We start from the raw sequence: 25054 nt of genomic DNA on the forward strand, positions 1-25054 counted from the left end.
AAGAATTGTCATAGAATAAGATTAAAATGACATCATCGTAATTCGTTGTATTCTGACAAAAATGAATTATTTTGGCAAAGACTTAGCGAACTTTATGGTATAAGTCAATAAAATATTTCGAATTAAGTATCGTTTTGATGAATACTCACAGGCGCTGCATCCGGGTCGACCATCGGTTCTCCTGACAAAACCATGACAACACTGTCGTCTCACAACAATCGTTCTCCGCATTCCGTTCGTCTGAATCCTGTTAAGATCAAATGAATCATATTACGATCAAAAGAATCCTATTAAGATCAATTTAAAACTAACCAACTTTTATTCGTCACATTTTATAACGTTTGAAATATAAAACAAATGCACTAAAAAAATTTCAGTCGAATTATGTCTTTAAATGTTTAATATTTAAATCGTTTTGAAAAACGAAGTCAGAATGAACTCTGCAAATTCTGTTGCGAGCAGCCTAGTCGGAGAATTTTCGGAATTACTATATGTTTTTTTTTTAAATACTGAATAAATAATACTGATAATACTAAATAAATCCCTATTCTGTTAAAAAAAAAAAAACAGTGAGGAAAAATTATCTGTAGATTCTGTAATAAACTGGGGCCGTGCTGGAAAGTTTCATCTACCGGTTTCAGAAATATCATAAAAACTGTTGCACATCAATTTTTTCCTCTCTAATTTGAGAACATTTTAAAGGGAAATGACAACCGTGCCTTCATCGTATATATACGTAACCGTGAATGATCGACATCAAAAGAATGTCAACTTTCACCGGTGAATGTCAACAATCACATAGTCGCTTTGGTGAACGTTCGAAATATTTGTTATATCCGATTTAATATTAATTTATTTATTGATCATATTTTATTTATTCGATATTTTAATATCTGCTGAAGATAGATTAGGAGAAACATCAGTGTTCGGAGTACAGGGAAAATGCATACCGGGCAGTGGCACTGAACTTAAAAAAAAACATTTATGTAGGGCATACCGGGCAAATGTATACAGCACAGTTGCACTAAACTAGATCTACTATTTCGGACATTTACCAAAGCGACTATGTGATTGTTAACATTTGCACATTGCAGTAAATAACCCCCAATTTCGGTCATAAACAGTAAGATATGCACAAGCTCGGTGAGAATAGTTTGAGAGTTGCAAATTTGTATAAACCATACTATTTTGCAAACAGACGAAATTTTTTAAAAAGTGTGTAAATTTTTTCTCAGATTAAAATTAATTTTTAAATCGTAAACTTTATTCACATAAATTCCTATTAGAATCTTCAGAAAGACGGACATTTTACGACAATGAAAGGAAAGGACTACTATCGATTGAAATATAAAAGTAGTTTTCTCCTGTATTTGTGTTTCATTTACATCCGTTTTTAAAATCCAAATCTTTAATTTTTGGTTCTTAATTAAAGCAAGAAAAATATAAACGTGTATACACATGTATATATATTTTCAGGCATTTACAGAGTAGAGATTGAATGAACACTCGTGGCTTGCTCGGGATTCTAACCCGGAACCCTTCTGATGCAAGGTCAGTTCCCTGACCCCTAAACTGCCCGGTCAGCTAACCTGATATATAAAGGCGCATTTTTTTATTGTTGTTAGTAATGCAAATGCAATGAAAGGTTTACTTCGAATGCTGTTATAGATCATGTGGCATGCTGTATTTACTTTTTGGTGCAAACGTAAGTGGAATCCGATGGAATGCAGCGAGTTGTTTCAAAATTGATGCTGAATCCGGTGAAGTTCTGCGTTTCTTGCTCGGGTTCATCTACTTCGTTTCTTTCTTCACACACATTCTCACTGAAAAGAAAAATAGGCAATTCAGGCTTTTAAAAAAAATCAAGTAGGTTAAAATTAAGCAGGTTAAGCAGGTTAAAAAAATCACTTTTACCGAGAGAGTGAGACAATTGATGGTAAGTGATTAGCTCGAGTAGGGGCACCCTATAGTTTCAACCTTTCCCCCTCATGTGATTTTTTTTTACTCCTGGAGGACGACTTTTACAATTAGAGAAAATGTCTGTGAATGGAATGCCAGGCGAAAGCACTTGAAATTAAAATTAACATCAGTGTAGAGTGCAAGTGTACTGTATTTCCGTATCTTGATCTGTCTCGCCAACTACAATCGCCAAGGTGCCAAATAGATTTTAAACTTACAATTTTTAAAATAAAAAAAAGAATTATGTACCACAGGATTTCGCAGTTTTTGAATTTTGACATGTAAAAAACTATGTTAAGTCGAACTTTAGTAAAATTTATCGATATTATATTCATAACTGGACTCAGACGAGTGAATTTGATCAATATTGGCATTATTTATATGTAATATTTACAAATAATAAGTCAAAACATACCTTGCACAAAGTAGCCTCCAAGTGGGGCTACTTTGTGCAGAGATAGGAATTCAGTTTAATAATCATGTTTTTAGTAAAATATTGATATAAAATTGTTAAAAAAGTTAATTGTTGACATTTTTAATAACAAAAGCATCAAGATATGTAAAGATATTAGTTTGAAAATAATTTTCAGCGTTAAAAAACCATTTTTTATAAAGAATTTTTTCTTAAAAATAATGTTTATTTCAAAACATTTGAGTTTAAACAAAAGGAAACCATATACATTTTCGAACATTGAAATGGATGAAATTTCAAAAATAATAATTATTACATATTCATTAACATTTATAATATTGATAAGTTTGAACATAACAGGCTTGAATGAACATGACAGAACTTGCTCTTCAATTTCTGTCAAAATCACCTGATGTCCCATAAAATATATTTTTATGTGTTAAATCGTTTGAATAATTCATTAGAAAAATCTTTGTAGAAGAAAAATAATAGTTTACCAGCACTTTTCACGTGTTTCTTGCGAAATTTATTAGAGATAGTATTTCTGTGGATTTTGTACTTCCGATAAGCTTCTGCAATCGACATACCACCAGCAACTGCTTGCAAACATTGTTGCAACTTTTCTAAAGTGTAATCACGGTAGTTTCTCGTTCCAGGTATTTTTTTTTTTATAACGTTTGACAATTTTTCTGTCGAAAAAAAACGAATGAAACTTTGCACAAAGTAGCCCCACAGTGCATTTTTTTCATTTTCCGTTTATTTGTTATAAATTTTCAATTTTTTTTAACGCTAACATGATATAATTGCTTATTAATATATAAATAAAAATTTTTGCACTTACGACAATTGTTTTATCAACGTATATGCATTTCACAGCTAAAGTTTCCACGCTAACTTTTCGATGTCCGACGTTCTCGGAAAGTTGTTGACATTGGATAAACAAAACACATTCAGAGATTGTTTTAAAATTCGAAAAAATGTTTGTAGTAATAGAGGAGACTTCTGTCTTCAAATTCCACACATTTTTAACGTGAAAAAAAAACATAATACTGAATAGCAGCACTTGAAAAGTGCCTAATTCGAATTTGCACAAAGTAGCCCCCACTGCACAAAGTAGCCCCACATGACGGTATATGTTTGCCCGGGGATGGCTACGAGTTATACCTTTCGAGTGGGTCCCTTTCTGTAATATTCTTTTTAGTTTCTCACGGAGCCGCTGCCCGGAAGTTGCCAAGATTAGGCAATTATCACGATACGGAAATCTCCCCGTATGGAATACTGGGAAATTATTTAAACCGACAAAGAGCCCTTAACATTTAAAAACATAAAAAAAACTGTCTAAGGAATACCATGAAAGCATTCAGAGAGCAATGGCACGTTACCAAAAGATAATCACCAGTGTAACGAGGAATACTGGGAAATAACCAACGCATTCTTGCCTGATTATTATTTTCCGATTAATTTGGTTAACATTTAATCTTAACTGACCTATGCCGCCATATAAGTGATATGGCACTTGTTGGATTCAATACCACGAATGTGAAAGCTAAAATCATTTTATTGTTTTTGTCACACTTATAGTTGTCATATTTGCAGTTCATTTTAGTGTAAATAATAATTTCAATGAATTATTATAATGAAACATTATAATTAATTGTTATATTTGCTAGTTATAAATTATTATTATATTTGCTAGTTGTAATAAATTATTTAAATTATTGAATGAAATCTTTAATTATTGAATTTCCGGAATGCTACTGTTTAATATCCGTCAATTATCAACAATGCTCATATTTTTTGGTAAATATGATAAATAAAAGCTCGTTTAACACGTTGTCAATTATATACTTGCCCAGTCACACTTGCTTCAATGTTTTTTTTGGTTGAAAATTTTAAGAGTTATTGCCTTGCCCGATATTTCCTACATTGATATTTTTCCTTGGAATTTACCCTTCTAGGTATAACTTGAAATGGAAAGGTGGCGCATTGTAGCGACACAATGCGTCAATAAAGAAATAAGATATAACATGTGCAACATAAAAAAGAAATAACGTGTGATAAAAAGCATAATTTTATTCTCTGTTTTTTCCATTCCTTTGTTAACCATCTGAGGAAGGCATTGGCCCTCATTGGGCTGTCTGGCCAACTATGATGATGATGATTGTTAACCATTTTTAAATAGACTCGCAGAGTTTTAAACTTACTCTACAGAGGAAACTTACTCGGATACAAACCTTTGTACCTGTGGTCATCCAGGTACACCAGAGCATTATTTATCAACTTGTCTTTACACAATATCTTGGCATACACGCCTTCCAAACATTAATTATTTATATATTTGGCAAAAAAACTTTCTTACAAATAAAACATTAAAATCTAAATTAATTAACGTAATGAACTTTCTAGCAGAAAATGACTCCTTATTAAAATTTTAATCAAATCGGACTTTTTAAGTAATCTTGATAGTGTTTATAACCTCTTAAACTTTTTTGATATAGCATTCAACCTCAGTTTCTGTATACAAAAAAGCAAAGAAAAAGAGAAGGGGGGGGGGATCTTTTTCAAATTTGTTTATTTAGTTAAGGCAATAACAAATAGTTTATGGCCTTTAAGTTTTTTTTCTTTTTATACTTCTTTTATTATTTTTGTTATTATGTGTTATTAACTTGCACCATATTTAATCTTTGTATTTTTTTTAAAATATTGTGACTTTGTACTGATCTAAATTCTTAATAAATTCTTGCTGAATGGGCTCGTTCCTAGGCTGGAGTGGAGCCGGACCAGTAGCCAAGCTTTGGGCTATATGGTAAAGGGTCCATAATGACCTAGGTACATGTCCAAAGCTTGGAGAAAAGTAAAAAAGAGGAAACTTAAGAGATTGTATGTTGGCTTTTTAAAAGCTTTCCATAAAGACGACACAGTATACTCATTTTTTTCGAATTTATTTATAAAAGGCTACGATAACCTGATGATGAAAAACTAATCATCTGAGAAAATGGTGTTATTTATATTATTTTAGCTCAAACACGATACAGATATTGATTGATTTTCATAAGACTGGACACAAATGCTCAGTTTTGCCTTTTTTTTTCCTTTTTTTACGTTAGTCTGGAAATTGCTACGTTAATTTTATTTCAGAAGTCTTTTTGCTAGCATATATGTGTATTTTATAATAAAGAGGTACAGTAGCGAATCTTTCCTTGGATTATCTAACTTTAATGCCCTCATAAACTCTATAGTTCTATTAAGATATCATTGTGAAGGAAAAAAATATATTAGATTCAACTAATAAAATATATTATATATTAGATTCAACTAATAAAATATATTATATATTAGATTCAAAAATATATTAGAATATATTAAATATATATATTAGATACAACTTCTTTTCTTTAGATTATTTTTCTTGGCTCTGAATTAGCAAAAGCGTTTCATTTTATATTCCCTGAGATACAAGAACGCAAGTGGCAAAAAATTAAATGGGACACAAAAGATTCTAGTTAAATCAAAATAAATGCTTTATATGCTGCATTTTAATTAAATCAATAAAATTCTTATTTAAACCCCTATTTCCTGATTCGTAAAGAGAGTGCTCAAATGATTAATCAATGTAGACCATCATATGACTAATTATTCGTATTAAATGTATCGGAAAAATAGTTCATCTATCAGTTAGATCATGCGGGTCAGGCAATTGTTGACTCAATAAAATTTTATAAAAAAAAGTTTATCTGCATCATCAGTAAAATGGAACCAGGCATCCATTTTCTGACGTTATAACCATATAATTTCTTGTATCTAAGCGAATTTTCATAGTACAATTAGAAATCAAATGTTGGAACAATCATGAATAATCATCATCTCAATGTAGTAATTCGGACTGGTTTATGATAACATAAAAACATTAAAAATTGTTTTGATGGTTTATTCCTGAGAACCAACAAAAATTTTCATTAAACCATTATGAAAATTTACAGTTGGAACCATCCTGGATTGTTGGTCCTTAAACTTGATGGTTAACCATCATAATATTGATGTTGCATTTTTAATCATGGAATGATGGAAATTTGTTGGTATATTAAAAACCATGAACGCATAATGGAAAATGTTGGATGATAGTGACCATCAAATGATGCTGGACTATCATAAATGCCACTGAAACCACCGTAAACCATCAAAACATTTTGATGGAACCATCAAGAATTTTGGCTTGGATTAATTTTGCCTTACACCACTGTATGCAAATGTAGTTTAATTTAATGAAAGTGAAATAAAGAATATTAATTAAAGGGGGAAAATTAAAATTATAGAATTTAAAAAAAAAACATTTTTTTCAGTTTAATCACCCAGAGTTTTTCTCATACAAAATTCCTGATGGTACCATTAAATCATATTGATGGTTTATATTAGTTTCAGTACAATTCATGTTTGTCCAACATCATTTGATGTTCATCATCCAACATTTTCCATTATGCATTCATGGCTTTTGATATGCCAGCAAAATTCCATCATTCCATGATGGAAAATGCTTCTTCAATAATATGATGTTTAACCATCAAGCGAAGTTTGATTCTCATGATCATGATCCATCATTTCATGATGATCCGTGAATGTCCATGATGGTTCCAACTGTACATTTCCATGATGGTTAAATGGGAAAAACCAAATTGTTTTGATGGAATATACCATCAAAACAATCTGTTATTTTTATGTTGCCCCATCATAAATCAGTTCGAATTCTTGCATCGGGATGATGGTAGTTCAAGATCGTTCAAACATTTGATTTTTACAAAACTATGATGGAAATTTCTGATGGTTTAACATGATCAAACCTTCAAAACAAATTGCTATTCTTATGCTAGACAATCATAAATCAGTCCAAATTCCTACATTGGGTGATGGTTACTTATGTTGGTTACCGTCTAAAATATAATGGTTCATAATAGAATAATTGATGGTTACTATCAAGATTATGTTGATCCATCAATGGAAAACCATCAAAATATGTGACTTGAGCGTTACTACTTTTGCTTTTATGAAGAAAAAAAAATGGTGTGGTAAAAAATGCTCACCCTTGCCACCAGGGAGTCAAGAGTCCGAATGTGAATGAAAACGGGACGAAGGTTTGAGGTTTCTTTTCCGGTTCGAACACTTCTATTTCTTCTTCATCTTCTGTTTCTCGTTCCACAGGTATACGGATGAGATTTTTCTTGGGTCTCGTCTCGAGCTCTCTGTTCCTGTGACCCCATGGGGTGAGCCTGGTGAGTGCCCGGGTTGCCTGGGGCATCACGTGTTGGACAGCCACTGAAGCCTGAGAAAACTGGTCGGATAGATCGCGGGCATAATCACCCAGTCCTACGAGGCTGAAAAAAGAATATCGTAATTGGTCAATATAAATCAATATCAATTTGAAGCTATTATGTTTTTTCGACATTATTAAAAAAATATTTGAATGGCACGCACAAAGTAGCCATGCCTGGAAATAATATCCAATCTTTTATTTTTGCACACAATTATTAAATTCGTTTATCCAAAAACGATTCCATGCAACCAATTAAATAATAATTTTTTATTATTTTATTTCATAACACTCGAAAAAAAAATTGAATTATAAATTCGACAAGTTTCTACATTACTTTAAGGAATATATTTTTATATGGCTTACTATAAAAATAGTAAAATATTGATTATATAGATCCTCAAAAATTGAATTTTAAAAAAAGTCATGAATTTAGGAAAAAGTTATTAGCGCAACGCTACGATGAAATTTTTTTCTCTATTTGGTGTCCTCATGGAACGAAAAAAATTCAAATTTTACCATATTCTAGTATTTATGACCATATCTTTCTTACTCAGTGTGTGTGTAAATATACTTAAACTTTTTAGAATCTATTAATTGAATACCCTTTAAATTAGATTTAACAACATCTTTATGGTTTAGAAATTAAATAAAATGATTGTGGAGATTTAGTGTCGAAGCAAGCAAGAAAAGAGCTCTCTAAGTTCAAATATCATCAGTGAACTTTCTATTCTGGACCTTTCTCGAGCTGCAAATTTAAAAAAATAGTCACATCTCGAAATCTGGGTTAAAGAAAAAACATTTCCATAAAAGGTGTTTAAGGAGACGGAATCGAGTTCTACATCCATTTTCTTAAAATTGCTATATCCATTTTCCTAAAATTGCTATGCCTATTTTCTTAAAATTGCTATGTCCATTTTCTTAAAATTGCTTTGCCCATTTTCTTAAAATTGCTATGACCATTTTTTAAAAATTACTATGTCTACTTTCTCAAAATTGCTATGTCTATTTTCTTAAAATTGCTATGTCCATTTTCTTAAAATTGCTATACCAATTTTCTTAAAATTGCTATACCAATTTTCTTAAACAGGCATTTCGAGTGGTGTCCATTTCCAAACACGCATGTACAAATGTGTCCATTTTTTAATACACGCATTTTAAGCAAAGCTGAAAAGCTCACCGAGCCTATAATTTTAATGAAAATTTAAGAGGATAAATGTTAAGTATGACTATCTTAAAGAATAGCTAAAGTAATTTTCAATTGCAAAATCTGTGTGAACTTGAAATAGATGAGGAAATTAACGAAAAATGTTTTTCCTTTTTTTTTTTTTTTTTTTTTTCTTCTTTTAAGGAAAAAAAAGTATTCTTTGGGGTAGAAAAGTGTAGATATTTTTTTCTTCTTTTGTATGGGGGGAAAAAGAGTGAAGGTGGTTCGGAGGAAGGTCATTGTCCTGTTGACCATGAACTTCCGCAAAACTTGTTCCGAACTTCCGCCCACGCCTCTCTCTTGTCTGGGAAGTCATCACTGTGTCCTCCTCATGTGATTCTTCCCATTTATTACCTCAATGCTGCCATAATTCGCTTTTCTTATGGTCTCATATGCAAATTATATTATCTTCCTGATTTTTTTATTCATTTTACATCATGCATTTTTATTCATGCATCTACAAATAAAAATATTAACGACAAAATTAATATTCATCTGGAATAGTTTTTTCCTTTAAAGAATAATTATAATCCGGCATTTTTAACTAACTAAAATGACGAACTTGACCATTTATTCCTTAAAAGCTAAATTTAAATGGAACAAAATAGTTTTTGAAAAAGGAAAAAATGTCCATATGCATTTATTTATACGGTAAGATGCTACTTGAATCTTTTGTATCGTGTCATTTAAATTTCTTTTTTTCTCTAAATTAATTTTTCCACATTAGGTGAAAATGAAGCTAACTTCTAAGAAAATGATTCAATAAAAGGCAAAATACTTAAAGTTGGGGTAGTAGTATTATTTAAAGTAAGTTCAGGGGTCTGTTTAGAGGAAATTTGGGTCCGTTAACGGACCCTTCACAAAATATCTCTTCGTAAAAACGGACCCTTCGCAAAATAATTTATCTTTTAATCGGACCCTTTAACAATTTGTTTATCTTCATTATTGTTTTGTTAATCGAATTAACTCTTCCCGGGAGAAGGGGAAAAAGACGGTTCGAAACGAACTAAGTTTTCCAAGTTTCCTAAGTTTATAAGTTCTACTTTTACAAACATCGTGTGCAAATTCTTATTGATATTAAATGATAATTTTTTTTTATAAATAAATAATTCATCAATTTATATTTATTCCTAAAATTAATTAATAGAATATTATGCAAAATAAAATTAACTTCTGGCAATTTTTTAAATAAATATTATAAATTTAAGAATTGTTTAAGTTTACTGAATACGTAACACATTAAAAGTGATATATAACTAAGTTGTGTTATTTAAAATAGGTCAATTGAAATTATTAAAAATGCGAGTGGTTTTGTTTCCATTATTCGTCCGAAATCAATATTCTGTGCTGAGCAGTATAGGCTAAATACCAAACATTTGTATGTTGCATCTCCAATTTAGTAGCAGCAATTGTTGAGCAGAATCTTGTATCTATTTACAATTTAAAACCTTCCTGAAAATGTTTTTAGCAATTTTTGCAATAACAGGACCCTATTTGCACAAATTCATAAAAGCAGGATCCTGGTTGAAAGAATGTGACTTAACGCTTATTTTATATTCACAAATTATGGGTAGAAAATTGAAATACGTAGATTCCATGAATCTAAAGGAAACTCTCTATTATTTGTTCGTGTTCACATACATTTCCCACCGCAAACCCGTGCATAAAAATAAATCATTTTATTACAAATAGAAATCAAAATTCCCTAAGAAGATGTTTTTGTCTGGGCGTTGCTTCCCTTTTAAACTCAGTCATGAAGAATATTACCGGAGACACACGACTATCGACATAATAAATTGACGCGTCTTCATATTGCAACTCTTGTTTTCTTTATGTACAAACAAAACACACATCATCATTATAGTTGGCCAGACAGCCCAATGTGAGCCAATGCTTTCTTCTGAAGATTTCTCCATAACGACTTCCCGATTTATCTTTGATTTCCAATTCTTTACATTAGTTGCAAGAAAATCAGAAGGTCAGCCCATCTCAACCGCAGCCTTCCCCGCTTTCTTGTTCCAACGAGTCTAAAAAGCAGTATCTTTTTTATCGTATTGTCATCACTCATTCGAATCACGTGGGCCATTCAATTCATTCTATTTATTTTTATATATTTAATAATATCGGGTTGCTTATAAATCTTGTACAGTTCAAAGTTAAATCTCCAGTTATTGTTTTCATTTACACCACCAAGTGTACTCCGCATAAATCTTTCTCTCGAATATTGCGATACAATTTTCCTCCAGTTTTGTCATTGTCCAAGCTGCATATATCAAAACCGGCCAGATTAGAGTTTTGTAAATTAAAAAATATGTTTTTCTATGGAGAAACCTAGATTTAATAAATATTCTCAGCCCTATTTGCCAGATAGAGTCGGCTTTTTAATTCAGAAGACATTCTGCATTCTTCTTGTATACTAGTGGTTTCCAACTGGAGGCCCATGGGCCGCGTCCGGCCCTCAAAGCCTTTTTTTGTGACCCTCAAACTAAAATATATTAGTTTTAATTTTTTTTTTTTTTTTTTTTTGCGGACAATTTTCGTAAAAAATCTATATGGGTTTAAAATACTTTACTGGTAAATAAAAACCTAATTTCTTCGTTTCTGTGAAATTTAACATACCAACGGTGCAAAAAATTTATTTCTCAGGTTTTGCATCCAAGAAAATATTTATTCAAATGCAAAAATAATCGTGTATGTTACTCTTTTTTATTTATTTTTTTTTATTTATTTTTTTTTTCTTTTCGTATTTTGCGAATATAATTTAGCATGTGTGTATCAGAAATTTTCTCGAAAAAATTCTCCGATTTAACTTTTTGAAACCACTCATTTTGGACGAAAATATTTACACACACATTTGTAAATTTTAAATTTAAAATGTAAATATCTATTCTCTGGCAGTTGCAGCAGACAAATCTCAATTTTCTCATTGAACATTTTGTGTGCTACTATGTAAGTCTTAATACCAACCTTTTTAAAGTTTTATATCTTAACAATTAGATATCTGCCACACATTAATTGTTCAATACATCGGTGCACATCGGTTTTACCTGCATTTTTCCATTACGATGTTATCTCAGTAATTTTAACTTTTTTGTGTTCGATTTTATTACATTGTGATTTTATTGTGTTTGATTTTATTACTATGGTCTTTTGACTGTCTGTTTGCCCCTTTGGGTGTTTCTGTAACTTTTATTTCTATTGATTGTACAATTTCTGCTTGACGTAAACCCTACACAAATAGGGTGGGTCGTGTCAATATTCAAATATATCGGTGCACATTAAAATTATAGTAGCCCGAATTTTCTAATATGCAATTAAATATTTTTAAAAATCTACTTTTTACTTTAATTTGTAATTCAATACTTTTGTTTTGCACTACTTGGTAAAATATCCGACAGTAATATTTAATGTTCTTTCAAAAATAAGGCAGTCCTACATAAAATTCTTATGTAAGGTATAAGATAAAGTTGATAAAGTTGCGGCCCACCATTTGATTTGTGCTTTTAATTGTGGTCCCCGGCCTCATGTAAGTTAGAAACTCCTGTTGTATACAAACAAAACACACATTATTCCTAAAGTAAAAAACGACAGCTTTTTTCTATTAATTTCAAAAATAAAATAACAATCCATTGATGCTGTGTCGTTTTTTTTTTGTTTTGTTTTTTTTTCTGCGATAATTGTATCAGCTAATTTTAGATGTGCTTTAACGTAAACCATCAACTTGTGAATGATGAGAACTGTTGCATGTGAAGTAACAAGTTCTGACAAAACACTTTCCGGATTACACTGTATACTTAAATGGGTTAATGAATAAGGCTCCTGGTTAAAACTAAAAAAAGAGCGAGGGATTCTCGTTATAAATGCTAGAAATAATAATAACACCAGTGTGACATGTTGAAATTCTCATGGATTTCTATGTTTGTATTTTATTGCCGCATGTTTTCAATGACCTTCACTTCTCTGAGTGCGAAATCCATCCATGAAAATATTTTACGAACGAACCATCAGTGACAAAGTGTATGGACATGCTCCAATTAATCTCTATAGATATTTTCTGGTTTATATTTGACAGTCTCCAGACATATGTTTCATAATTAATAATTAATTCGATTGCTTACCGGAAACGAATATTTTACAGTTATCTCAAAAATCAAGTTCCAAACTGAATTTTCATGATTTTAAAGATTTTTCCAAAGCTTTCATTATTTTACTTATTTTCATTTAAAAAAAAAATAATTGTTCTTTTTGCTATTCATTGACTAATAAATTGAGAGCAAAGTATCCACTCTTTTATTTTAAAGCGAGGGACATGGAGTTACTGCAAAGAAGATTTTTTCACGCATTCCGATTTTATTAGTACAAAAACACCAGATCCAGGTGAAAAATATATACATTTAACCGTTTCTGCTCTGCAATTAACCCTAATATCAGTGAATAAATTAATTTCGAATCGGATATAACATGTATATTATTATATTTATTCGATATTTTAATATCTGTTGAGGATAAATTAAGAGAAACATTAGTGTTGGGAGTACCGGTTAAACTGGCACAGAACCTTAAAAAAACATTGATGTAGGTCATACCGAGCAAAAATGTATGCCAGGCAATGGCACTTAACTAGATCTAGTTTATGTTTCGAACATTTACCAATGCGACTATGTGATTGCTAACATTCTCTGGTCAAAACCAGTAAAACAATACTAGATTTCTGTCATAGAAAAAAGACACACGCCGTTTAGCTGTCGAGAAATTTTCAAAAGACCCAACAAACGACGAATGTTAGTAATACTACAATTCTTCACATTCTTTCTGGTTAAGGTGTGAATGACATTGAAAACTAAAAACTGCTCGTGTGAATAGTGAAGAATATATTTACCTTCATAATTTTCTCTTTTTTACAATGCTAATTATTTTGAATAAAACTTTAAGACAATGATTCCGGCATGATTCTATTTTATTTTGGATTTTTCGTTTGTAGCATAAATTAGGGAAATGGAAAAATAGAGTGGAAGTAAATTATTAATGGGATACCTGCAAGTGACGTAGTATGGGTATCTCGATCCTGATTGGTTGTGGAAACGTGGTATTTGCTTACGCTAGCAATTGTTCTTTCCATTCCATTTCGAGTAGGCCAAGCCCGTAAGCGACACATTCTAAATTCTTTCACAAAGATTCTTTCACAAAGATTTCAATTCTTTCACGAAATATATTTGCACAGAGACTTAACACAAAGACAGGCACGAAGCCATTTTGTACTAATTATGCACCGAAGCTGTCAGGTACACAAAACAAAAATATATTACAGTTACAATAAAATACATAAACAAATTATAAATCTAAGTTAAGTAAAAGAAGTAGACGAGAATAAATTATGTTTCAACTCATTCGAAGTGCGATGCAGTTCTGTATTTAATGAACTTATCGTTGTAAATTAACATTCTAACTTATGCAGAGAAACTTAGCTCAACTTTAATGCACCACATTTCCGTTAATGATAAACTGGCGCTGATGTCATAGGTCACGTGTGCGGTTTTTGGAGGTCTTCCTTTTGAAGTACACAATTCTATGCAAGCATTTCCTATTTTCTTCTCATACATAAAGAATAAAGCAGGATGGAACATAAAAGAAATAATAAATGTAATTTTTGGAAAGCAGAAGTTTCAAAGGAGTTTAGAAATATACTGGTCATTCCAGTTTTTAATACTCTATCATAAATCAAACTCATTTCCGTCATTAATTTTTATTTTAAGTAATGGCAGTTATTCTATGTCTGCATAACAAAAAAAGCACTTTTTTGCGCGAAAATCAGACAAATTTCATGCATCCGAGCAGCATATTTATGAGAGACTAACTGTAATCTTCAAACAAGCGAGTTTCTACTCTATGTTCTATAAACTTACTAGTATCCACAGTACTCTAAAGAAATACAGTCTCTGGCCAAATTATTAGACGCAGTATAAGATTCTATGTAAAATCTTAATTATCAGGTGATATTATACAGCTTTATTGTTTTTATGCGACTGAAACCGGTTTGCACTTGTTTACGTTGGTGTATCAATTGGTTAACATTGTAATGCAATACGTTAAAAATAAATACAAATAGAAAGTAAATAAAATATCTACTAAATAAAAAGTCATTACTTGTATGTTTATATATAAAAGTATTCCATATAAACTCTCGCAAAACATGGCATTCTTAAAAAAGTACAATGCGTCTAATAATTGGGTTTAATTATTATAATATACGAATATAATATCTGATACAATAAATATTCTATATTTATATAATATATCATGGTATTTATCCAATTGTTGAAATTATATAATATATTGTCTGATTTAACCAATTGACAACGTAACAAGTGCCAACTGGTTTTAGTCACGTAAAAACAATAAAGCTGCATTGTATCGTCTGATAATTAAGATTTCACATGGAATCTAATAGTGCGTTTAATAATTTGGCCAGAGACTGTATTAAATCCTTTCCTTTTAAATAAAAGACGTTCAAAAATTATTTATTTTCCGGAATGATTGAAGAATTCTTGAGTGATTCATTTGAGATTATGAACCAACTGTAGTAACGTTGCTAGTAAAATAAGATCAGATTTAGCTTGGTTAATAATTGAAAAAAATTGCAACGCTTCAGGAGACTTTGATCTTCTGCAGGTCTCATAAATTTGATCTATAATATTTAACAGTGATGCAAACTAATCAACCCATCAAACATAATAATCTAAATATTTATACTACTAATGGCGTAAGCAAAATGAATTCCTTTTAGTGCCTATATGTTAAGTGAGTAATTTTAACTTTGGTAGAAAAACTGTTTTCGGTCAAGAAACAACAATTATTGCGAAGTAATCATTGGAGTTGGTGAGCGGCAGCTAACAGGGGAGTTAGCTCACTAGTTTTGCCATGTGAATTTCACTCACTAAATATGTAGTCTCACTGCAACCAATTTTACTTTTCAGACGATTTTTCACTTGAACGAAATTTTTAATCGGAAATTAGCAGTTGTTGTTGTTGTTGTTACTTTACGTTGCACTAGAGCTGCACAATGGGCTATTGGCGACGGTCTGGGAAACATCCCGGAGGATGATCCGAAGACATGCCATCACAATTTTGATCCTCTGCGGAGGGGATGGCACCCCCGCTTCGGTAGCCCGACGACCTGCGCGCGAAGTCGAGCACTTTACGGTAGCACAGTTTAACGAGGACCAATACCGCACACCCTCGGTCCCGTCCCTACGCAGACTGATCCAAGTGGTCACCCACCCGCACACTGACCGTAGCCAGTGATGCTTGACTTCGGTGATCTGCTGGGAACCGTGTCTTAACGATCAGTCCCCTGCGGGACGGAAATTAACAGTCAAAATATTCTCTAGTAAAATATTCATAATATTCTAAAACGAAATATTGTCTTATTAAAACTAGATCTCTAGAAAACTTGTCATCCTATCACGAATATTTTTTTTTATCTTTTTATTTTCCCCATTTTTGAAGAGAAAAAAAAAGATTTATAAGTTTGACTTACAAGTGATTCAACCTTCCAAGCGACTGCTGCCATTTGAATCCCTCGCATTATTCAATGCTCATTTTAAACAATCATTCATAAATCTGTTATGCATTTTTACTTAAGGGGAAAAAATTATATACTTTTTAACTTAACATAGTAAAAATCTTATAACATTTATTTAAATACCTGGAAAAAAAATTAAAGTTCATTTTAAACATTAAAAATAATTTCTTAACTGCGCATATTCAGCGTGTATAGATAATATAATATAATATAATATATATATATATATATATATATATATACAAAAAAACACGAAAAAAGTACTTTTTTCCGGTTTTTTTAAATAAAATTTCATCATTTTTTCTTTTTTTTTTAAACTGTTGCTTGTTATTTTTTTACTTATTATTTCCCCTCCCCCTTTTTTTTCATATGTCTATAGTTTTTCTTTGTTTTATCTTCTTTTTGAAAAGAAAATCAATAAGTTTTATTTACTGGGCAAGATCTGCAAGTATATAGAACTCATAAAACAAGCTCAAAATGCAGAGAAAATACGGAAAAAAATTACAGAATAATGAAAAAAGAGAAGAAAAATTTTTTATAAAAATTAATAAGAATCCGGAAAAAAATCTCTCTTTATCAGCTCACACGATTGTATCTGAAAAAAGAAGAGCTTTTTTAATAATGTACTGTTAATACTGTACTGTAATAGCCAAAGCAAAATATTTCAATACAATAGTGTGAGAAGCACTAAAAAAAATTTTTTTTCAAACGAAATAGAATCGAACACATTAAGTTATAAATATCACACACACACACACACACACATATATATATATATATATATATATATATATATATATATATATATATATATATATATATATATATATATATATATATATATATATATATATATATATATATATATATATATATATATATATATATATATATATATATATATATATATATATATATATACAACAAAAAATAACAAACAACTGTTGTTTGTTATTTTTTACTTATTATTCCCCCCCTTTTTTTCATATGTCTATAATTTTATAATTTTTCTTTGTTTAAATTCTTCATTTTGAACTTATCTAATGAGTTCTGATTACTTGCAGCTTAAGCGCAATAAGTGATATATATATATATATATATATATATATATATATATATATATATATATATATATATATATATATATATATATATATATATATATATATATATATATATATATATATATATATATATATATATATATATATATATATATATATATATATATATATATATAATTTCTGACTAGATAAATAATAGTTGGGATGGGACCACTAAAACCGGGTGTTATTCCTGGTTTATTTTAGCGAGATTACACTGTAACACGTTCATTTGAAGAGATAATTATTTAAAAAAAAAAAAGAATTACATAAATACCTGTCAGAGAGAGGGTTGAGAAAATCTGTTCTGAGGAACCTCTTATGCCTGGGTCCGCATCTTCCACCCGTCAACAAAAGGAAGATAAATAAGGAAGAGAATATCGCGGAGGAGATGAAGGAACGCATTTTTCGTCGCCCAAACAGCAGACGATAATTGAGTAGTGGCCAATCCACTAGGGATAAGCTTCTGTTTTGGTCGGAGGAAGGAAATGGTATGCAGAAGTGAGCAATTGGATACTTTTATAAAGGGAGATAGGAGGGCGCTTCTGCCGATGCTCGATTTTTCTAGATGAGAGGCCGCAACTGTTCTACGGATTCCTAGGTCACATGGCTCGACTGACCTTTACACACTTTTAGACCGGATGGCATTTTTTTTTATCTGTCTAATACTGCGCAGAAATGATTTGCTTGATTGCTTCTATGAAAATACTGTTTCCTACTTATGGTGATATGAAGTCTATGAAAGAAACATTTATTTTTAAAATATTCTTTACATTTAGGAATTTCGCCTGAAATATAATAGCTAAAACTATATGAACATTAATCATTCTAATCTATTTTATTTTATAGCAGTCGGTGAACAGCCGACGCACTTTTGGGTTCACGCCTACCAATGTTCACCTCCGTAGCCTTGTAATTTAGAACTCAATCCAGAAGACAAAGGAACTCTTGGATCAGTACCCATAGAAGTATGTATTGTTATGGGAACATGGAGGACTTTGTGACCCGACTGATTTAACGTGCATCAGTTATCATTTTCTACGCGGGAGTCTTCGTCCGTCGGGATCGAACTCATGACCTCTTGGACATGGGCCCAGCGCCCTACCAATCAAGCTATCGCGGGCTTCTCTAATCTTTTATAATGTATTGTATTATATTGATAATCCTTTTCTCCAAGTATTTTCATAGTAAAATTGTTATTTTTGTATCGGAAGTATTCACCTGGCCGGCTCAATCATCGACGGTGCAGCCAGGCACCGGCAAAAAAAAAATTTTAACGGTCCTAAATATGTACGAAGAAAATTTCTTATTTATTTTATAATAATTCAGTCTATCAAAAAACAAAAACATACTATTGTTTTCTTAAACAAAAATTAAATAAATCTCAGGACAAGAACGATTTGCGACAAATTTTATAAGACAAATGTATAATATTTTCAATTGCTTGATGTAATATGATTGATTTGAAAATTTTGTAGTTGTAACCTAGCCGTAACCTAGCTAAACTATTTGTGTCAATATTGACGTTTTTACATTTAAGAGAAATTAAAAGAAATTTTATGAAGTAATTTTTTTTGCCTTATGTTTTCTTACAATAACTGAAGAAAATATCTATGAAGTTAAACAAAATTTTCTGGAATAAGTTTTAATTAATAACATAAACATCATTTTAAAATTCAAGAGAGATTCTTTTAAAATTACGCAACATATGAGTATTTAAAGTAGTCTTTTCATACTATGCATGCGTGGGAAACATTTTTTTAAAAATTCATAGTTTTGTTATGAATCCGATTTCGCAACTAATGAAGAAAGTCCGATTCTGAAATATAAAAAATTTCCAGCAATTTTCTTAGTAGCTTTTAAAAAAAAGCTCTAAATTATAATGGATTTACGACAAATTCCACAATTTTGTATCTAAAAACAGATGATAATAATAAGAAGTGATAAGATCCTTCAATGATTTTCCAAGCATCAAAATGTGATGATATAAGGAAAGAAAACGTGTGAAATATAAGATATTTTAATAAGGAGATGTTCCACTATATTGAGGTGTTATTTTTAATAAATCTTGTTCAATGGAACAAAATAAAACTAGTGGAAAACTCTTTACCATTCAGAGCATTCTTTTAAAATTTATAAAAACTACTTAGAAAACTGCTGAAAACTTTTTCAATTTTCGAGATATTCAAATCGAACTTTTTCATAAGTAACCAGATACGATTCAAAACAAGATTATAAAAAAAAAAATGTAAATGTCTTCTACGCATTAGCAGCATAAAAGGATTACTTTAAATGCTCTTTTCTAACGAATTGTTTTCAAATTTTGAAATAATACATTTAAGATTAAGTTAAAAATTACTCCAAAAGTTTTGTTTGATTTTATTGAAAATTTTTTCATTTATAAAACGAAAATGTTGGACCAAAAAGGTATTTTTTCATATAAATGTTCATATTTCTATGGATGTTTAAGCTAGGTTAACGAAATTTTGCGCAGTTCATCTCATAATCAAAAATAATGTATAGATGCTAAAAGCTTATTGCTGTATCTTTTGGCACAGGATATTCAAGAAGACTCCTTTTTGTTAGCAATTTATTTCCGGATCTCAAACCTCTAAAAGTTTTAAACTTTATTGATATGTATGAACAAGTTTACATACACAGTAGTAAAATAATCTTTAACTGTTTACTGAGAAGTTTTAAAAAAAATTAAAAATTGAAAGGGTCTCTTCCATTGTTGTCGGTAGTGTATTTATCAGTTATCATTTTTAGTGTACTTATCAGTTATCATAAGTTTTTTTTTAAAAAAAAGTTCTTTTCATGGAAGCAATTAATCCTTTCTAAACTTTCGAAAGATTCTGCAAATAGCTATCTATGCCTCTCGGTAGCTTTAAACGAAGAAATCATCATCTTTCAGTTTTACAGTTTGAATTGTAATAAGGAAACATAATTTCTATCAAAAGTTTCTGTTGATGCGGCAAGATACTTTTTTTTTATGTTTTAGCTCCATGTGCTTTCCAAAACGCATGTTTTTCTCCACGAAAAAAAAATTAAAGAAAGAAACGTGAGTAGGAAAACCCCGATTTTATTAAGTGTTTTCTAAGAATATTAAGATAAGAAACTGATGATAGATTCAGTATTCTTTGATAAGAAATGAATTTAACTTTGTTAGAGTTTTGAAAAGAATTACATCGATGAGCTTTTAACTCAGAACACAGCTCGAAATAAGTACTGTGTAACAGTGCTCAAAAAAAGGATCCCCTCCTGATTACTTTCGGTCTAATGATCAGATCTTCACGTTCTAGGACTCAAACTTAATGACTTGAAATGATAACCTGAAAAATGTTAATTAATAAGTGCAGGCGATATATTAAGGTACGAAATTTGACACAAAAACGTACTTTCTCTGAATATACATATTCTTTTTTCCAACGGATTTGGACTTCTAAAAACCAAAATATAAGGCGTGGCCGCAATCTGGGAAATACGGTCTCCTTAGTTAGGTCAGAAAAGCGATTCAAAGTTTGGATCCCTTAATGTTAATTTTACTTTTTGCGTAGTTCCTTGAAAACATTTTAAGAAAACTGAACAATTTCTGCACACAGTTATAAAATTTATTAATCCAATGATAATTCCATGCAAAAAATAGATTTCAGTAAATATTTATTATTTTTTATTATTTTATTAAATAATAGTCGAAAAAAATTTGAACTGTTACAATTTGAATATACAAAAATTTGAATATACTATTTCTTACATCATTTAAAAGTTTGTAAGTTGAAATGGCAAAAGAAAAAATTTGAGCGACATTTTTTAAATAGTCGCCGAGAAATCAAATTTTAAATATCTCAGAAATTGCCTTGACATTCAATTTCTCAAGAACTATTCAACCGATTTTGCTCCGATTTTGTATTATGCTACGTAAAATTATATGCTTTAAAATAATGTAAAAAATTTTATATCTTAAAATTCAAATTTCTTTTCGACCATTCTTAAATAAAATAAGAAAAAATAATAAATATTTGCTAAAAGTCGTTATTTTTATTACTTGGAATTGTCTTTGAATTAGCAAATTTTATAATTGTGGTCAAAACATTTTCATTCCACTTAAAAAGTTATTGAGGTATAGATATATACCCAAAAATTAAAATTGCGTTACGGGATTCGAACTTCGGAGCACTTTTCTGACCAAACTATTGGGACTATATTTCCATATTTGCCAAAAAGATATTGAAAGCTCTTTATACAATGGTCTTCGACTTTTTTTCCATACAAATTCATCAACCATCGCTTATACAATTGTACAAAACGCGTCTGCAGTCCCGCAAATAGCCCAAACAAAAATTGGCCAACTTCCAATCACAGCGGATTATTATTGTTTTTTGTTTTGCTACCGGCCGAATAAAAACGTGATAAAACAAAACGTATCGCCGAATTCTGCTATGACCGAGTTTACTCGGGATTATAAATATTTACTATCTATACATACCCGAGTTAATTCGGAATAATCAAGGAAGCGGTTAATAAGCTAAAGAAAATACATTTATTCCTGCTTAGATTCTTCGATTTAAGCTTCGATTTAAAACAAGATGACTTCATATTTTGTTTCTCACATTTCGTGTGAAACGTGTTTATCATAAACACAGCAGCAGATAATATGAACTGAAAGAGATATTCAACGATTCAGCAGTTATTTTTTTTTTCCTTTTTCTTTGTTTTTTTTTAAACTGATCTCTTCTACAAATTCTTTATTATCTTCAGTTCATTTTATTAAGTTTTTTGAATGTTTCTGTCATTTCTTATTTTCTTCTACTTGTTATTTATTTTTCCTAAAATAACACATTTTAGACGAGTAGTTGTAATTTCGCAGCGAATGGAGAAAAAAAAAAACTACGACTGAATAAATGTACACTGGTTATCATAAATTAAGGAAAAATCACAAAAATAGCGATAACTCTTTCAAAAGTAAGCCAAACCGTGCAAAATTTGCATATGTTGTCCACTAAGAGTAGCTGAGTAAAATTGCAATATGCAAATTAGTGGCGCTGCACTCGGCTTACGTCATCTGCCTGGAGCATAAAAGTCCAAGTTTGAGAGAAAGCACACAAATTTTACTGTGATTGCGACATTGAAAATCTGAGATAGCCAATTCGTAATAATGACCTCTAGGCATCATTTGCCTGAAGAACTACGATGGAGAGCCATCGGGAGACTAGAGGCAGGGCAGAGTCAATCAGAAGTGGCCAGATGGCTAAATGTGAGTCCATCTGTGGTTCATAGACTTTGGAGGCAATTTCAAACCACAGATTCGGCATCTAGGAGGTTCAGTCAAGGACGGCCAACTGTTACGACCAGTGCCGATGACCGATATTTGACATTAAGTGCACGCAGGAATAGAACCGCTACTCCGACACATCTTAGATCCTCTCTTGCTGCAGCCACCGGAAGGTTGGTGTCAACGTCAACTGTGCGCAGAAGGCTCCACGAAGGTGGTCTGTATGCGAGACGACCAGCCATTTGCGTGCCGCTCACATCACGCCATAGGAGAGACCGTTTGCAGTGGGCCCGACAACATGTCCACTGGACGTCAGATCAATGGAGGCCTGTTCTCTTTACGGATGAGTCCAGGTTTAGTCTAGAAAGTGACAGTAGACGTTATTTGATATGGAGAGAACCTGGGACCCGTTATCATCCATCAAACATCCGTGAAAGAGATGCATACGGAAGAGGCAGTGTCTGTGTTTGGGGAGGCATATCCTTAGGAGGGCGCACATACCTCCATGTCTTTCCAAGGGGAACCGTGAATGCTCAGGTTTATCGAGACAACATCCTTGATGCTTATGTGCGCCCATATGCCGGGGCAATTGGTGATTGCTTCCTGTTACAGGACGATAATGCAAGACCCCACAGAGCTCGCATTGTTGATGATTATCTTCAACAGGAAACAATTACTCGCATGGAGTGGCCAGCTCGATCCCCGGACTTGAATCCTATCGAGCACGTTTGGGATGCTCTAGGGAGGCGTGTATCTGCCATCAATCCGCCCTCTCAGACCCTTGCCACGCTTGCAACTGCTTTACAAGAGCAATGGCTCTCACTTCCTATTGAACTGATAGACCGCATAATTGAAAGCATCACACATCGCTGTTTGTGCTGTATTGCTTCTAGAGGCAATCATATTCCATATTAAAGGTACTTTTTCTATTGCAAACCGATACTTCCAATTTGTTTATTTTATACATGTGCTAATTTCTATACTACTATTAATGTCTGATAATTTCTTTTTATGTTGTTTAATACCTTACTATGTGTTGTATATTGTGGGTAAGTTTCATAAAATTCCATGTGTAATTTCTTGAGTTATCGCGATTTTTGTGAATTTTCCTTAATTTATGATAACCAGTGTATTTTTATCGTTTTAATGAAAAATAGAAATTTTATATAAATAAAAATAGTTATTTTATGCAATAAAAATTTCAATTTTATGCAATAAAAATAGTAATTTTGTGCGACATAAATCGCAATTTTATGCAATAACAATAACAATTTTATGCAACAAAAATAGTAATTTTGTGCGACATAAATCGCAATTTTATGCAATAACAATTTTATGCAATAAAAATAGTAATTTTGTGCGACATAAATCGCAATTTTATGCAATAACAATAACAATTTTACTCAATAACAATAACAGTTTTATGCAATAAAAATAGTAATTTTGTGCGACATAAATCGTAATTTTATGCAATATCAGTAACAATTTTATGTAAGGAAAAAAATAAATTTTTTAAAAATCTATTAAAAAATTAACCTTTCTTAAAAACTATACTTTGAACAAACTGTTTAATGCACAGTGCGCAAAATAAAAAAGGAATCACCCTAAATAACTTTTGATGTAATGAACGGATCTTCACGTTCTAGGAAGCAATCTTAATGGTTCAAGGGGGTGACCTTAAATGTGTTAGACCAGGAGTTTCTAACTTACATGAGACCGGGGGGCCGCAATTAAAGGCACCAGTCAAATGGCGGGCCGCAACTTTATCAAACTTTCATATAGGACTCTTTTATGTTTGGAGGAACATTAAATATTACTGTCAGATTTTTATGAAGTTGTACAAAACAAACGTATTGAATTTTAAATTAAAATTAGAAGTAGATTTTTAAGCAACATACACGATTATTTTTGTCTTGGAATAAATTTTTCTTGGATGCAGCACCTGAGAAATAATTTTTTTTTGCTCCGTTGGTTTGTTAAATTTCACAGAAACGAAGAAATTGGATTTTTTTTTTTTAACGAAAGAAAAGTATTTTAAACCCATATAGAGTTTTTACGAAAATTGTCAACAAAATATGACAACTAATATATTTTAGTTCGCGGGTCTCAAAAAAAGGTTTCGCGGGAAGCCATCAGTTGGTAACCACTGTGCCAGACGATAGTTTGAGTTGAGATATTTATGAAAATAGTATGTTTTATAAGTAGTATACATAAAAA

The 25054-nt window shown here is 31.1% G+C and overlaps 1 protein-coding gene across 1 annotated transcript in view; it reads right to left on the reverse strand.

Annotated features, from left to right (window-relative positions):
• Positions 1-18182, reverse strand: part of LOC107446100 (transforming growth factor-beta-induced protein ig-h3) — a 33617-nt gene extending 15435 nt beyond the window's left edge. Inside the window, exons 1-4 of the mRNA XM_087153954.1 lie at positions 17843-18182; positions 7447-7737; positions 1692-1823; positions 150-247 (exon numbers count right to left, since the gene is read on the reverse strand). Of these exons, the coding sequence (XP_087010080.1) occupies positions 150-247; positions 1692-1823; positions 7447-7737; positions 17843-17970 (649 nt within the window). The 5' untranslated portion in view covers positions 17971-18182. The remainder of the gene's footprint in view (positions 1-149; positions 248-1691; positions 1824-7446; positions 7738-17842) is intronic.
• Positions 18183-25054: the final 6872 nt, after the last annotated feature.

Source organism: Parasteatoda tepidariorum, chromosome 10 (genome assembly GCF_982258835.1).
Source record: "Parasteatoda tepidariorum strain Cologne lab strain chromosome 10, Ptep-v5.0, whole genome shotgun sequence".
NCBI lineage: Eukaryota > Metazoa > Arthropoda > Arachnida > Araneae > Theridiidae > Parasteatoda > Parasteatoda tepidariorum.